Source organism: Stenella coeruleoalba, assembly GCF_951394435.1.
Source record: "Stenella coeruleoalba genome assembly, chromosome: 17".
Lineage (NCBI taxonomy): Eukaryota > Metazoa > Chordata > Mammalia > Artiodactyla > Delphinidae > Stenella > Stenella coeruleoalba.
The window spans coordinates 57961759-57975995 of record NC_137163.1 but is presented as its reverse complement, the minus strand read 5'-3'; the positions used below and the strand labels follow the sequence as shown (position 1 = coordinate 57975995).

The 14237-nt window shown below is 40.3% G+C and overlaps 1 protein-coding gene across 1 annotated transcript in view; it reads left to right on the top strand.

The window, feature by feature from the left end:
• The window catches only part of STMN2 (stathmin 2), a 53523-nt gene extending 41239 nt beyond the window's left edge, over positions 1 to 12284 (top strand). The window contains exons 4-5 of the mRNA XM_079901407.1: positions 2428 to 2619; positions 10942 to 12284. Coding sequence (XP_079757533.1) covers positions 2428 to 2619; positions 10942 to 11001 — 252 coding nt within the window. The 3' untranslated portion in view covers positions 11002 to 12284. The remainder of the gene's footprint in view (positions 1 to 2427; positions 2620 to 10941) is intronic.
• The last annotated feature ends 1953 nt before the right edge of the window (positions 12285 to 14237 follow it).

Below are 14237 nucleotides of genomic sequence, written 5' to 3'. Positions count from 1 at the left end.
CTTTGGTTTCCTGAAGCTGCCCCACCGTTTTCTGCCCATGACAAGAGACACCTAAGGCCCCAATCTTATCCATAATTCTTGGACACATTGCACCCTTGTTTTGTGATAACCCAGACTTCTCTCCCTCAAAAAGTTTTCTGGACTTAGGTTACGTAAATTGAATTGAACTTTCTGAAATGAAAGATCAAAGTCATTTCCTCTTACTTCTTTGTGGTGCTTCCTTAACCGTGAAAATTCTTAGCAGTACAGCCCCATTCAGTGTACGTGTGCTGGTGGAGAGGACGGAGTTAAGGAAGGGCTGACTGTCACCAACCACGAGGACCCCTGAATCTGCTCACCGTCCATAACTAAAGGAATGTGAACAGATATCCTGCACACGTGAGATAACCAAGATTCTGCATCTGAGCTTAGGTGTAGCAGGAGGTTCAATTGCCGTCCTCTCCTGTCACAAGTGTTTTGAGTTTTCCTTTCAATAATAATGGCTGCCGTTTGCTCAGTACTAACTTCCTCCATATTAGACACTGTGCTGAATCCCTAGCAAACATTATTTCATTTGATGCTGACAAATAGTCCTATGAGATAGCTACTATCTTCATGCATATGCCAAAAAAATAATTTCGTGAAGACTTTTCTCAGAGAGAAACTTTAAACACACACACACCTTTTGTCAGTCTCTCTTTCTCTGTGTCACGATTCAGTAGTCCCGGTAGCAGTAGATAAGCAAAATCCATGTAGGATGTTTTACCAATAGCCCCACCTAGAGGCAGGAGGATGAATAAACTAGAAAATATTTTTTCATGTTTTTTCCAGAAAGGCTCCATTTGATCTTGAACTTACTTTGTGTTAACATTTTATCATTTTTCATAGTAGATTTTTTGCAAGCTATAACAAAGCAAGAATGAAATGGGTCCACTAAAGATGTCAGTGAAACGATTACGGGGTTAAAACAAGAAGTGGGGCTGGTTCCCAGAACTGTCTGTTTAATCTCCAATGAGTCACTAGACATATTCCTGATAAACTTCAGAATAACCACATCAACAAAGACTCTTAAGGCTGTCTGATTTTACCATTCCTGTAGAATTTTATCTAAAGAAAAGTTTCTTTCCCTGTCAGACTTCGTATCGTTTATACATCACAATCTCTCCAGTAAGGGCCCACGACCACTGCCATCAACTGAAATATCTCCCTATTAATGTTTTTAATGGTAACCAATATTTAGCCCATGAAATGTTTGTTTGATCTACCATTGTTTAGATATTCACATTTACAATGAATCCTCTGAAGCCTCACCTCAGAGGACCAGCTGATCCCAAGGAATTACCCAGGAACTATGGATGTGTAATAATTTAGTCTTAAACCTGGATAGTTCAGTATTGGGTAAGACTGCTCTTAGCTGCATAATTGGAGGAGAAGGTGAATGTGGAAAGATGTTAATATATCCAGGGTCATTGACACAGTTAGCACTTAAACACAGACCTGATGCCAAAGCGCATACCAGTGCATTTTTCAAAAAGTAGGCTGTGAACTGCCTGCATTACAATCACTAGGGCTGCTTATGAAAAATATAGCTTCCTGGGTCTTACCAAAGAACTGCAGAGTCAGAATCTCGCGGGTGGATACCGGGCCTCGGCATAATTATCAAGAACCCCTCTGACTGTTAACATAAAGAACCGTATAGCCTCCTGATGCTGCAGGAGAATTACGGTGTGCAAAAATGTGTGGGACGTGCAGGAGTGGGATACACAGGTTTCTGATGTTTCTGCTGTAATCACTGAGCAAATACAGGGTTTCACAGGTGACCTGGGTGGCCTTGGCATATTCAAGATGGGGCCGGAAAAGGACTTTCTGTTGTCTGTGGCCATATGGAGATGGAGTTTGCACTGTTCCCAAAGTCTCCTAAGAGAATTTGGTGCATGGAAAAAAATAGAGCAGAGATGGGCATGGAATAAAACGAGAAAGTGGATTTAACAATTTGGGGAAAGTTGAAAGGCTCATTGCAGGGCCCAGCCTACAACTGATCAAAAACAATGAGGCAGGAAAAAGATGGGAACGTGCCCCAATCCTCACCTATTTTCCTCAGGCTTCCAAGGATGTTGCCATCAGGTGATTAATTACAGCATTCCCTGTTGCATAAATGCTTAGCAGCAACTTATGAAAACAAAAACTCTACCAGGAGGGTAAAATGCTTCTTCTTCTAAAACAATCTGTCTGAAAAACTCACAGCTGAAAATTCAGCTCACTACATTTCCCCACTCAGCACATTCTATAGAGAATTCTAAGGCATGCAGATGAGCAGGGAATTGACAACAGTGCTCAAGGCTAGAAGTACTATTCATTTGAAAAGAATGCTGTCTTGAATCAGTGGACCATTATTCCACCAGGTTTGTGTCTGGGTGATTCTAAGATGGATATGTTTTTCTTCCCCAGTCTCAGGAGGCTCAGGTGCTGAAACAATTGGCAGAGAAGCGGGAACACGAGCGAGAGGTCCTCCAGAAGGCTTTGGAGGAGAACAACAACTTCAGCAAAATGGCAGAGGAGAAGCTGATCCTGAAGATGGAACAAATTAAGGAAAACCGTGAGGCTAATCTAGCTGCTATTATTGAACGTCTGCAGGAAAAGGTAATCATAACAGAGTCCTGAGCAGATGCACACATTTGTATGCAACACGGCCAGATGAACTCTCAAATGCCCAGGCACCAGAGACTTAATCAATCTCTGCTGCGGGTGCATAAGGCACCTAACCCCATGGGCAGGGTTTCCCGGGGTAGCATGGCCTTAGTGGGCACTGCAACATGGTTGAAGAATGAGAGTAGGACTTAAAGCTGGAATTCTGTCAGATTTTTCCAATGGTGAATAGTTTGAGGGAGGCTGATTCCTGCTTTTCAAATGTATAACAGACTTCGGTACAAATCTTAGGAACCCATCTACTGGAAAAATATTAAATTGGAAATATTAAATATTTCATACAATCAGTAATAAAAGACAATATATAGTAAAATAATAAATTTAATATTTAGTCTAATAATTAATATATAATAAATATGTAAAGGTTTTGTCAAAATATATTTGGACATATTTCCATACATTTGGAAAAACATTTGTCAGAAAAGGACAGAATATTTATGAACAGCGGAAAACCCATTCTCTCCATGTAGGAAAATCTACACTAAAAGCTAGTAGGGGAACTTCATTTACTCAGTTTTCTGGTGCCTTCAATTTCCTGGTGCCTTTCTTCTCACCAACCTGAACATATAACTATTCCCATCAGTCAGGATGAACAGCCCCGGAAATCCTCTAGAAATTGTTCTCTCAGAACCACTGTATCTTTTACTCAGGATAATTGTGAATCAACCTTCATCTCTCATCCTAGGCCCTAAAAAAATAAAAGCAAATGGCATTGCTAGGAATGGGGCATGCTGATTTTATTCCAGGATTGGCAATTAGACCTTTAATATCCAGTGCAAGATTTATATCAATCCAAGTGGTGGGGTGAATTGGGAGATTGGGATTCACATATGTACACTGATATGTATAAAATAGATAACTAATAAGAACCTGCTTATAAATAAAATAAAATTTAAAAAAAATAAAATTAAATTAAAAAAAGACATATCAATCCAAGGCTATCCAGGAGCATTACTGTTTTTTAAAATTACACATAGTCAAACACACAGCAGATCCTTCTTGATTTCAGTTGTAAAATAGTTCATAAAATTTGCATATTTAACTATTATTTCCAGAAGTGCTGGATTTTAATGGGCAATTTATTTCTCTCTGTGTATTTTTCTTCACCCACCCCTCTGGCCAGCTCCTTTTTTTCTCTTCTCACTCTCACCCAGAATTGGTCTCCTCCCTCCATGCATACATACTTGCATACACACTTGCATGTCTACATGCATGCGTACATACGTACATACATGCATACATACGTACATACATGCATACATACAGTTTGTCCTGGAAATAATCAACCTGTGGAATGCTTAATATTCCTGGCATCAAGCTGCAGAATCTCCAGGGGTGGGACCCAGGCATCCATATTTTTTTTTTAACTCTCCAGATGATTCCAGTATGCAGTCAGGTTTGAGAACTAGCGGTTTGTAGCTTTTTCTGATGTAAATCTCAGCTGACAGCATTTTATCCTGTGCTGAGTGATGCAGCCCACATCATTTTTAGGGCCACATTTTCCCTGGTATTCCATAGCTAAAGAGACACTTTTCAAATCTAATAGAATCTTTGACCAGTGACAGCCAAGATCTGTTATCTTCTCAGTAAAGTGGAGATACTCCTTAGAGCATACTAACTTTACTTCCATTTGATGTATTTTAAGAACATTGTAGATTTTTTATTGACATATGGTATATGTGTTTGTATGTACTAAAACTACTATGCTTCTTCCTAAAATAAGACAAAGTTAGTTTTTTATTGTGACTTTTTCTGAATGAAATTACTGCAATGAAGTTAGAAATTAAAAAGAGGATCCATAATAATAATTACGCTGAAAGTGCATGAAACTGCCGATATAACATAAACTTTTCTGGAATCTCCCACGTCAAAAGGTGATTATTACTGAAATGACATCTATTAGTGAGATAGTCATCAGGCGACCACACTAAGTGCCCACCATTTTGACAGCCCTCACTGGCCCTACCGATTAGCCAAGAGATGTGATACAATTCCACGTGAGCTTTTGCAGCAATCTGCCTACCACCCAGCCCTCAGTCCCCCTCCTGCTCAATTATCGAATTGAGCATTTGAGCAGAACGTGTCCCTCGATGGTGGCTACGATAGTATCCTCAGTGTCATTCACTGATGAATTCCCACAGACCTGTCAGAGTCCCAGCCATGTTAGCACAAAGCCTTTAGATAAGACTGAAAGCCTAAAGCAAAATCAATCCCAGTTGCACTTTAGAACTTACTGAAGAGCTCTTTAAAATGAGAGCTTCTGATGTAGCTGTCTGGGGCGGAACCCAGAGATCAGCATTTTAAAGCTTACCCATAAGCACTCATATTTAGCCAGGGTTGAAAAGCACTGAGCTAAAGCCTTCTTAAATATGTTCTGTTATGTTGTCATAAATGATATTTAAATCTTTTTGATTTTTTGTTCCGTAAACATGTTCTTTCTTCCTTCAACAATAATGTTACACTCTTTTCTTTAACATATATTACTATTCATTTCTTGAATAAATGAGCACCTATAAAAATATAAAAACACTAACATGTGAGTAGTATGTGGGCAGGTACTGTGTCTATATTGTTCACCACTGAACACACAGTGCCTAGAATGTGGAAGAACTCAACAAATATTTTTGAATACATACATACATACATACATACGTACATACATAATTCAGCTCATGATCTCTCTTTTCTCTCTATTCTATTCCCAGGATTCCTCATGCCTCTCACAATTTCTACTATCTCCTATATGAGAACATATCCTATGATTATTAGTTTATTAATCATTCGGTTAATAATTATTAATGATAATAAATGTAGTTGTGATGATGATGATACATTTACTGAACACATGACACATATTAGCTTTGTGCTCAGTACAATTTTGAATGTTACACTGTTTTTAAATTTCTGTTCCCTTAGCACTTCATCTCAACACTCCAACTTATCATATAGAAAAGAATCAAATGAAGAGGGTGTGAGCAAAAAGATGCCTGTGCCACAAAGACCTGCACTAGTCTGACCTGTTTCAGTCACTCAAATTGAGTGACATGAATAGTCATGCTCAGGGCTCAAAATTGTAGTCTATGACTACACTGCGGATTATGACTGACCCTGCAGTAAAATTAAAAATGTTCTTATTCTAAAAAAAAAAAAAAAAAAAAAAAAAAAAAAAAAAAAAATGTTCTTATTCTTGGAGTTTCTATTTCTAAAAAATAGAAAGAGACAGACAGAGAGAGAGGCAACACCTATTCTCGCCATACAGAAAGGATAAGAGACACGTTCACCTTCCCCACGTGTGCTTCTTCCCCTAACCCACTAGACAGTATCCCACAGAAAATCCACCACCTGACCCATTTGGAACCCTGGGTCGTAGCAGCTCTCTTGTCAAACCCAACCAGGAACTGCAGTGAATAGCTAGTTTTGAAAAATCAGTTAAAGCATGTATAATCATTTTGACCATAGATACATTCATTAAACATATAACTTTAACATCAAACATTTAAATGTACTTCTAATTACACCCTTTGAATGTGGACCAGGACCTGTCTGAGAAATGGATCAGTAAATTGGAGTTCCATGTCCTTCTTTTTCCTTGTGTTAGCCACACCTATATCACATTAGCTATGATCTACAGTTTCCTTTTTTTTTAATTGCATGAGGGCTAAAGACATAGGCAAAATAATCTGGATATAGAAAGGATAAAAAATGTTTTTTCTTCAGGGAGTAACATTCTGTGATTCTTTTTCTAAGAGATGATTTTGATGATATATAACTCTTTAGATAGAGATTTCAACCATTATCAATTCCCGTCTGTTGTAACCTTTCATGCTTCTCATCTGACTTTTTTTCTTTATCATTCTGATTCACGAATGCTATTTGTGTAACTCTTTCCTATGGAATATGTCTGATAAATGAAAAATGAAAGGGAAAAGAGGATTAAACTAGCTTTCACTGATTTCTCACTGTAGGCCAGGCATTTGACACATGCTATGGAATTTAATCCAAGCTACAGCCCTAGAAGGAAATACTGTTATCATCCCCATTTTGCATCTAAGGAACCTGGTCCTTAGAGAGGTTAAGCCATTTGGCCAAGATCACAAAGCTAAGCTGATCGCAGAGTCTCGGTTTGAACCCATGTCTTTTTGACTCCAAACTTTTATTCTAAGCTAAAGCTGTAACTCTGGCCATCCTAAAACACCGCACAGTAAGCAGACTTGGCAGCGGCATTGGATGTTGATATGCTCCCATGACCAACGTCATCTTCATGTATGAAAATGTGCTTTGCTGCACTCCTGACTCACTCCTGGCCCCTCTTTTGCATTGCAAGCTCATAGCTATTAGTAAAAAGAAGGATTCTGATGATGTTGAATCTCATCTTGCATTTAAATACTCATATAATAGGATTTCATGGATTGGAATTGATACCCTAAGTCATCTAGTTCAAGTCTTTTGTTTAGATTTGATACCTAGTGAGGTGAAGGGGATATTAAAAGGTAAAGTAAAAGAAAGACCTCATATTTCTTCGCTTCCAGTGCAGAAATCTCTCTAATCACATTTTCTCCAAGAATCAGAATTTTTTCCTAAAACCATCTCTTACACATTTTTGCATATCAAAAGAATAGTTGCATACAAGCGCTTAAGCACTATTATATTGATGGGAGCAAGGGGGTAAGTTGTAGAGAACATTGTAAATTTAGATCTGCTTCGCTCTGTCTAACCCAGCGTGTCTGACAGTGCCTGGCAAATAGTAGAAGCTCAATAATGAAATGAATATTATCAAAGAATAGACTTGACCTCTTGATGCACTTTCTCAGAGCATCACAACTTCCTCAGTAACCTCTTACTCAAGGTCTGACAATTGCCAACATTTTGCTGATTAAAAAAAAAACAGACTATGTTGAAAATTACATGCCCCCTGCCTATCTGCCTTTGATTCTCCCACATTTTTATACGAAATCACATTACAATTTTGAGTATATATTTGATGATTTGAATGTAAGGTTTTCAAATAATAGATTTATTAGAATGCCTGAAAATAAACAATATTTTTCCCAGAAGCTCAGGATTTATTTAAATTTCCTTTTTTTTTTTCATGTTATCTCAAGCTCACAGATTATATTTCTTCTTTCCTATGGCAAAATCCATTTCTTTGCAACTAATTTTGAGCTGAATAAGAAGTGTGCCCCAAAGTAGCCTAATAATACTGATTATAATCTTTCCTGTTATATTACACATTTGGGTTTATATGAATCTTTAGACTTGAGGCTGGTTTTTTTTCCTAACATAGTGATGGTCTGGGCTTTCTCTCAATTTTTGTCAGAGCTCAGGTCTTACTAATTAGTTTCTGCATGAGAAAAAGATTTTATGGCATCTTTTTCCTCACCATAGCAGAACAAAAAGAAAGAAGAGTCGGCTGCATTCATGCTAGTTCCCCTGTGACATTTCCAGACAGGACATGATTTCTCTATACATGTTTTTTCCCTCTTCTCTTCATGGCTTTTGAATACAGACAAAAAGCTCATTTAAACCAATTAAATAAAATTGCTTTTAAACTCTTTCTCTAGAATCAACTTCCTGTTTACTCTAACTCTGTATCTTTGAAGGAAACGTAGGGCTGTACATGCCTTTCTCTCCCAGAACCTACATTTGAAAAGACACATTTTTCCATACAACTATAAAATTTTCTCCTCACGTTCACATTGAGGCTACATAGCAGTGGTTGAATGGGGGCTGTATAGCCAGGCTCCCTGGGTTGGAGTCTCAGCTCTGCTGCTTCTTAATTTTGTGATCTTGGGCAAGTGACTTAGCCTTTCTGTGCCTCAGTTTCTTCATCTGTAAAATGGGCACCAGAGTAGAGCCTCCATCACAGGATTGTTTCGAGGATCAAGGGAATGAATACAGGTAAAATCTGTACCTATGCAGAACTGGTACCTATTAAGTGCCTAATAAATGCTTAGTATTATAAGGAACCTATAAGCAGAGACTACTTGAGATTACTAGAGCTTCATGATAAGATTTACTTTATAGCTGGTCAAGATCATTGCCTCTGAACTAAAGGAATCTATAGAGCAGCAGTCCCCAACATTTTGTCACCAGGGACTGGTTTCGTGGAAGACAATGTTTCCACAGACCCAGGGCGGGGGCTGGAGAGTGGTTTGGGGATGATTCGAGTGCATTACACTTATTGTGCACTTTATTTCTATTATTATTACCTTGTAATATATAATGAAATCATTATACAACTCACCATAATGCAGAATCAGTGGGAGCCCTGAACTTGTTTTCCTACAACTAGATGGTTCCATCTGGGGGTGATGGGAGACAGAGACACCCGAAGTGTGTTGCTTATGTCCAGTCTACTCTGTAAGATGCAGCTTAACTGTCACTTGCCACTCACTCATAGGGTTTTGATATGAGTCTGCAAGCAGTTGATTTATTATGGTCTCTGCAGTCAAACCTCTCTGCTAACGATAATCTGTATTTGCAGTAGCTGCTGAGCGCTAGCATCACTGCCTCAGCTCCACCTCAGATCATCAGGCGTTAGATTCTCATACGGAGCGCACAACCTAGATCCCTCGCATGCGCAGTTCACAGTAGGGTTTGCGCTCCTATGAGAATCTAATGCCGCCGCTGATACGACAGAAGGCAGAGCTCAGGCGGTAACTCAAGCCATGGGGAGCGGCTGTAAATACAGATGAAGCTTCGCTCGCTCTCTCACTGCTCGCTTCCTGCTGTGCAGCCCGGTTCCTAACAGGCCACGGACCAGTACCTGTCTGTGGCCTGGGGGTTGGGGACCCCTGCTATAGAGCCACAAGAAATTTCTGGAGCTTCAGGGGAGTAAAATAGCAATATAAATAATATTCTAAATAGAAAAATAAATAATGCTAATAACAATATTTTAAAAATTCAGTTTCAATTGAACACCCACGTATTTATCACCTATGATAGGCAAGACCCTGTGCTTATAGTCATCCAAGGCAGAACTGTGCACTAAAAATAGAATTCCACCTTTCCTATCAGCTCCCTTCTCAGAGAGTTTAGTTCCCAAATCAAGTTTAGTGCCCCAGATCCTCACGTAAATAAACATCTATTGATCATGCACTATGTGCAAGAGAACCTGCTGGGCCCTGCAAGTGCAACAAAAGTGAGAAAATGCAGCCCTGGCCCTCAGCGAGCTTCTAAGTAAGCATCTGCCTAAGAGAGCTGATGAGATAAGAACAGAAATGACCAAAGCACAAGTTAGAATAAAACGGCTGCCACATAAAAAGGGAAGATTAATGCAGGTTTTCAAATGGAAAGTGAGATCGTTTTCAGTCTCATGAAAGTCTTCACGGAGAAAGAGACAACCGCTACAGGGATTAAAGAGTCTGTTTACTATCCTGGTGGTTGGAACTGGAAGACTTGGAATCGCCAGCATTGAAAAGTGCATGAAAAGATAATTCCGGGGCTTCCCTGGTGGCGCAGTGGTTAAGAGTCCGCCTGCCGATGCAGGGGACACGGGTTCGTGCCTCGGTCCGCGAAGATCCCACATGCCGCGGAGCGGCTGTGCCCGTGAGCCATGGCCGCTGAGCCTGTGCGTCCGGAGCCTGTGCTCCGCAACGGGAGAGGCCACAACAGTGAGAGGCCCGCGTACCGCAAAAAAAAAAAAAAAAAAAAAAGACAATTCCGTTAAACCGAGAAATCAAGCAGGCGTAGGAGAAGGGTGGAGGCTAAGACTGGAGAGGTCATTTGGACTCAAGTTTTGAAAGCCCTGACTAAGGGGTTAAGAATTTAGGAAGTATACAACAAGTCTTTTTCCTGCATCTCATCCTCCCAAAATGTCCACTGGCAACTATAAAGCCCTTAAAATGTTAGGGAAAAGGAAAAACACCGTTCAAAATTATAGAGAAGACAGGATGATATTGTATTGCTATTCTCTGGATTTATACAGTAGTCCTAATAGTCGAAATTCTCTTAATCAAAAAATTTTTTAAAATTTTTAAATTCTCTTAATCATATGATCTTTTGTTCATCGTTTTAATCAAATACAGTGATACAAGTTTTTTAGACACTATTAGTCTTCTATGATCTTCTGTAATGTGACCCTTATTGGGTTCCACGTTTTCCTTTCTTTGAAATGAGAACATTTCCTAAAGGTAGACGCTAAAGGGGGTTACTTCCAGTCAAGCGCATAGTAGCCAAATTAGTGGGCGGGGCCTCCTAATTCTCTGTGGACCAGGCGAGGCTCCTGATGTCTCGTCTCCCTTCGGTGTTTTTCAGGAGAGGCATGCTGCGGAGGTGCGCAGGAACAAGGAACTCCAGGTCGAACTGTCTGGCTGAAGCGACGGAGGGTATGGCACGCCCCACCATTAGTAAATCCCCCTGCCTATATTATAATGGATCATGCGATATCAGTATGGGAAATGTATGACATGGTTTAAAAAGAACTCATTATAAAAAACAAAAAACAGAATCAAAAATAAAAAAAAAATCAATGCGGTCTCTTTGCAGAATGTTTTGCTTGATGTTTAAAAAATACCTTGGATCTTATTTTGTAAATACTTACATTTTTGTTAAAAAATACAAGTATTGCATTATGCAAGTTATTTCATAATCTTACATGTCCTGTAACAGGCTTTTGATGTTGTGTCTTTCCACTCAAATGAATTTGCTAGGTCTGTTCTTTTTGAAGCTCCCCATGTCTGACTCCATTCCTTGCCCTTTTCATTCCAACAGAAAAATGAGGTCAATAGACAGTCTTTGGTGCTAGAAACCCACCATTGCCTACTGACCTAGACAGCTTGGTAATCTCTGAACTTGACTGAGACCATACCTAGATCACAGGTATTACAACTCCACACAAATCACCACATTTGTCCGCTCATAATCTACTGACTGCCTAAGAACTACAAAACCAGGCTAAGAAAAACCACTACTCGTAGCATTTACTTCTGCTTCTACTGGATTATGTGCTACAAATGTGCTTTGGCTTTAGAAAGGGATGGACGAAAAAGACAGATCTGAGATCAATCTGGGTAGAAGCAAAAAGCTGAACCTTTTAAAGTGCTGAACACAGATCCTAACCCAGATGGTTCAAGCAGCCGTGAAATCGCTTTTCATGAAGTGGGCTTATTCTCTAGTTTAAGTTCTTTTGATGGAATGAATTAATGTGTCAGGTGGCTTATTTGTGGATGCCATGATTGATGATGTTCATTTTAAGCTCTTACCTATAGTACAAGTACATGATGCTACTGAATATTTTTCCACTTGGAAACTGTGAGCTGATTGTTGCATTCAAACACACACGCAAACAAAATCAAAAACACTGCGGACTTTCACTTAAGCTGGTCTTTCTTCCCCAGTGTGAGGCAATCCTGCCTATTTAAAAAAAAATATTTATATATATTACTCCATCTATGAGGGCTGACGCAGTCAAGGGGGCTAAGCAGGGCGTTTGTGCCAACTGAGAGAATCAACAGATACCCACCATAAGTACCTATCGCAGTTTTGAAGTCGTTTCTCCCCCAACTCCCAACTCCCGAAGGTTGCTGCCTGCATATTTACTCTTCATTAGTGCTATTTTCCTGTATGTCATTGTGAGCAAGCTGTGATTAATAAAGAATTGGAGTTCTGTGAACTAATACAGGTTTGGTCTGTTCTCTTGCCCCTCCGTGTGTCAGACCCTGGAGTTCAGATTTTAAAAGGGTGGCCGTTGCCTTAGGCAATCTCAGAAGCAAAGACAGTAATTAGAGTTTGAAGGAAACCAGGGCCCTGCTGATTTACTTCCCTTCTGGAGCAGCAGGAAGCATCACTTTTCTCTCTCCCTCTGACAGTCCAACACAGCAGGAGAGGGCTTCAATCTGTTCCCCTTAAAAAACATTCAAAATTGAAGGAGATACCACAGGTTTAGACTGATGATTCTGCAGGAGAGAGCCCTTCTCAAAGAGCTTGGAAGCTTCCTGGCACCGCCTCACGTTCTCCCACGCGGCCACAGGACACCTTCCCCAGCCTGTTAAAATGTGATTTCCCTGCCATACTGCCGAATTTTGCACTGCCAATAAACACACTGCACACACGGACACAGCGGGGGCGTGTCAATGACCCAGATGGATACTGCAGGACCAAAGGAACCACATCCAGTTTTAGCAGAAAATCATAAATAATTGAAACCACACAGACTTACGAATAAACAAACGGAGCTATTGTCCATAGGAGTGCTAACACGCCAAGTTTAAGGTGGAGGCCACCTGGTCCCTATCTTGAATATCCTTTATTTGTGGGCATCTAACACTGCAACCATTGATACACATCCTTAAAAACATGAATTCCATGATCTTCCTTTCAGAAGTCAATCGGAGCTTCTGATTAGCATAAAATAAACTATACTTTCACACTGATTTTTATGTTGCTTAATTCAGTAAACATTACTTGAAGGGCTTCCACTGGGCCAGAACCTGTGATTAAGCCCTGGATTTCCTCAGGATTACGTTTAAATTGCGTATATGACTTTGAAATGTTCTTTAAAGAAAACTCACATAATCCCATGGATTTGAAGATTCACCCTCCTCTCATCTCTTCTACTCTCAAAAATGTGTGAAACAGTGGAGGACTGATGAATGTTATTCCCCTCCCTGAATCAAGCACCAGACTTTACAACACTTGCACTGATAGCCGTACTCTAACTCTCCCATCAGCCCTCCCACTGAGGGAGAGAATGAGAAGGGAGACACGGCACCCTTGACTTCAGCAAGCAATCACCTCTTGCATTCCCAGGCTGGACAGGACAACGGTCCTTGACTTCTAATCAGGCAATTTGCTGAAAACTGCTAAGGCAAACACAGAGCCTAAAGCAAAACTGACATCCTCAAGCTCCCCCAAATTATCCAGGTCATCTTAGATTCCCCTCTGTCCCCACTGCCCACCTCCGAGTGACCATCAAACAGCACTGATTTGACTTCCAAGTTGCCCCTCATTCCTTGCTTTTCTGCTTTCATAACCACTGCCCTAATTTGGATGCTATCAGACTCTCACAGGAGCCAACTGAGAAGTCTCTTCCGTGCCAGTCTACAGTCTCCTCTACACACTGATCGGGTCCCTCCCACATTCTACTACTACCTCCCCTTTACCAGCAGAATAAAATCTGCACGTCTTTACATGACATTAAATTGTCCCCAACACACCTCTCTTTTCTCAAGAATGTCATTTTCCTTAGACACCAAACCATGCATCCTGACATACCAATGACATGAAATGTCTGGCCTCCATGCGTATGCTGTACTCTCTGTCTAGAATTACCTTCACTACAATGTCAGTCACAAGAGCCTAGCTTGCTCTGTAATAAAACCCCCCAAATCTCTGTGAAATGAAACCAGAAAAGTTTATTTCCTTCTCCTGCTGTACATGTCCAACATGAGTCACAGTGGACGCTGCTCTGTTTCACTGCTCACTCTGGGGCCAAAGGCCTACAAGGACTGCCTCTACCTGGAACATCGCTGGCCACCGTAGAAGAGGAAAAGTGTAAACATGGCCAATCACGTGCTGGCTCTCTTAAAGCTTCCTCCCAGAAATAGCACAAG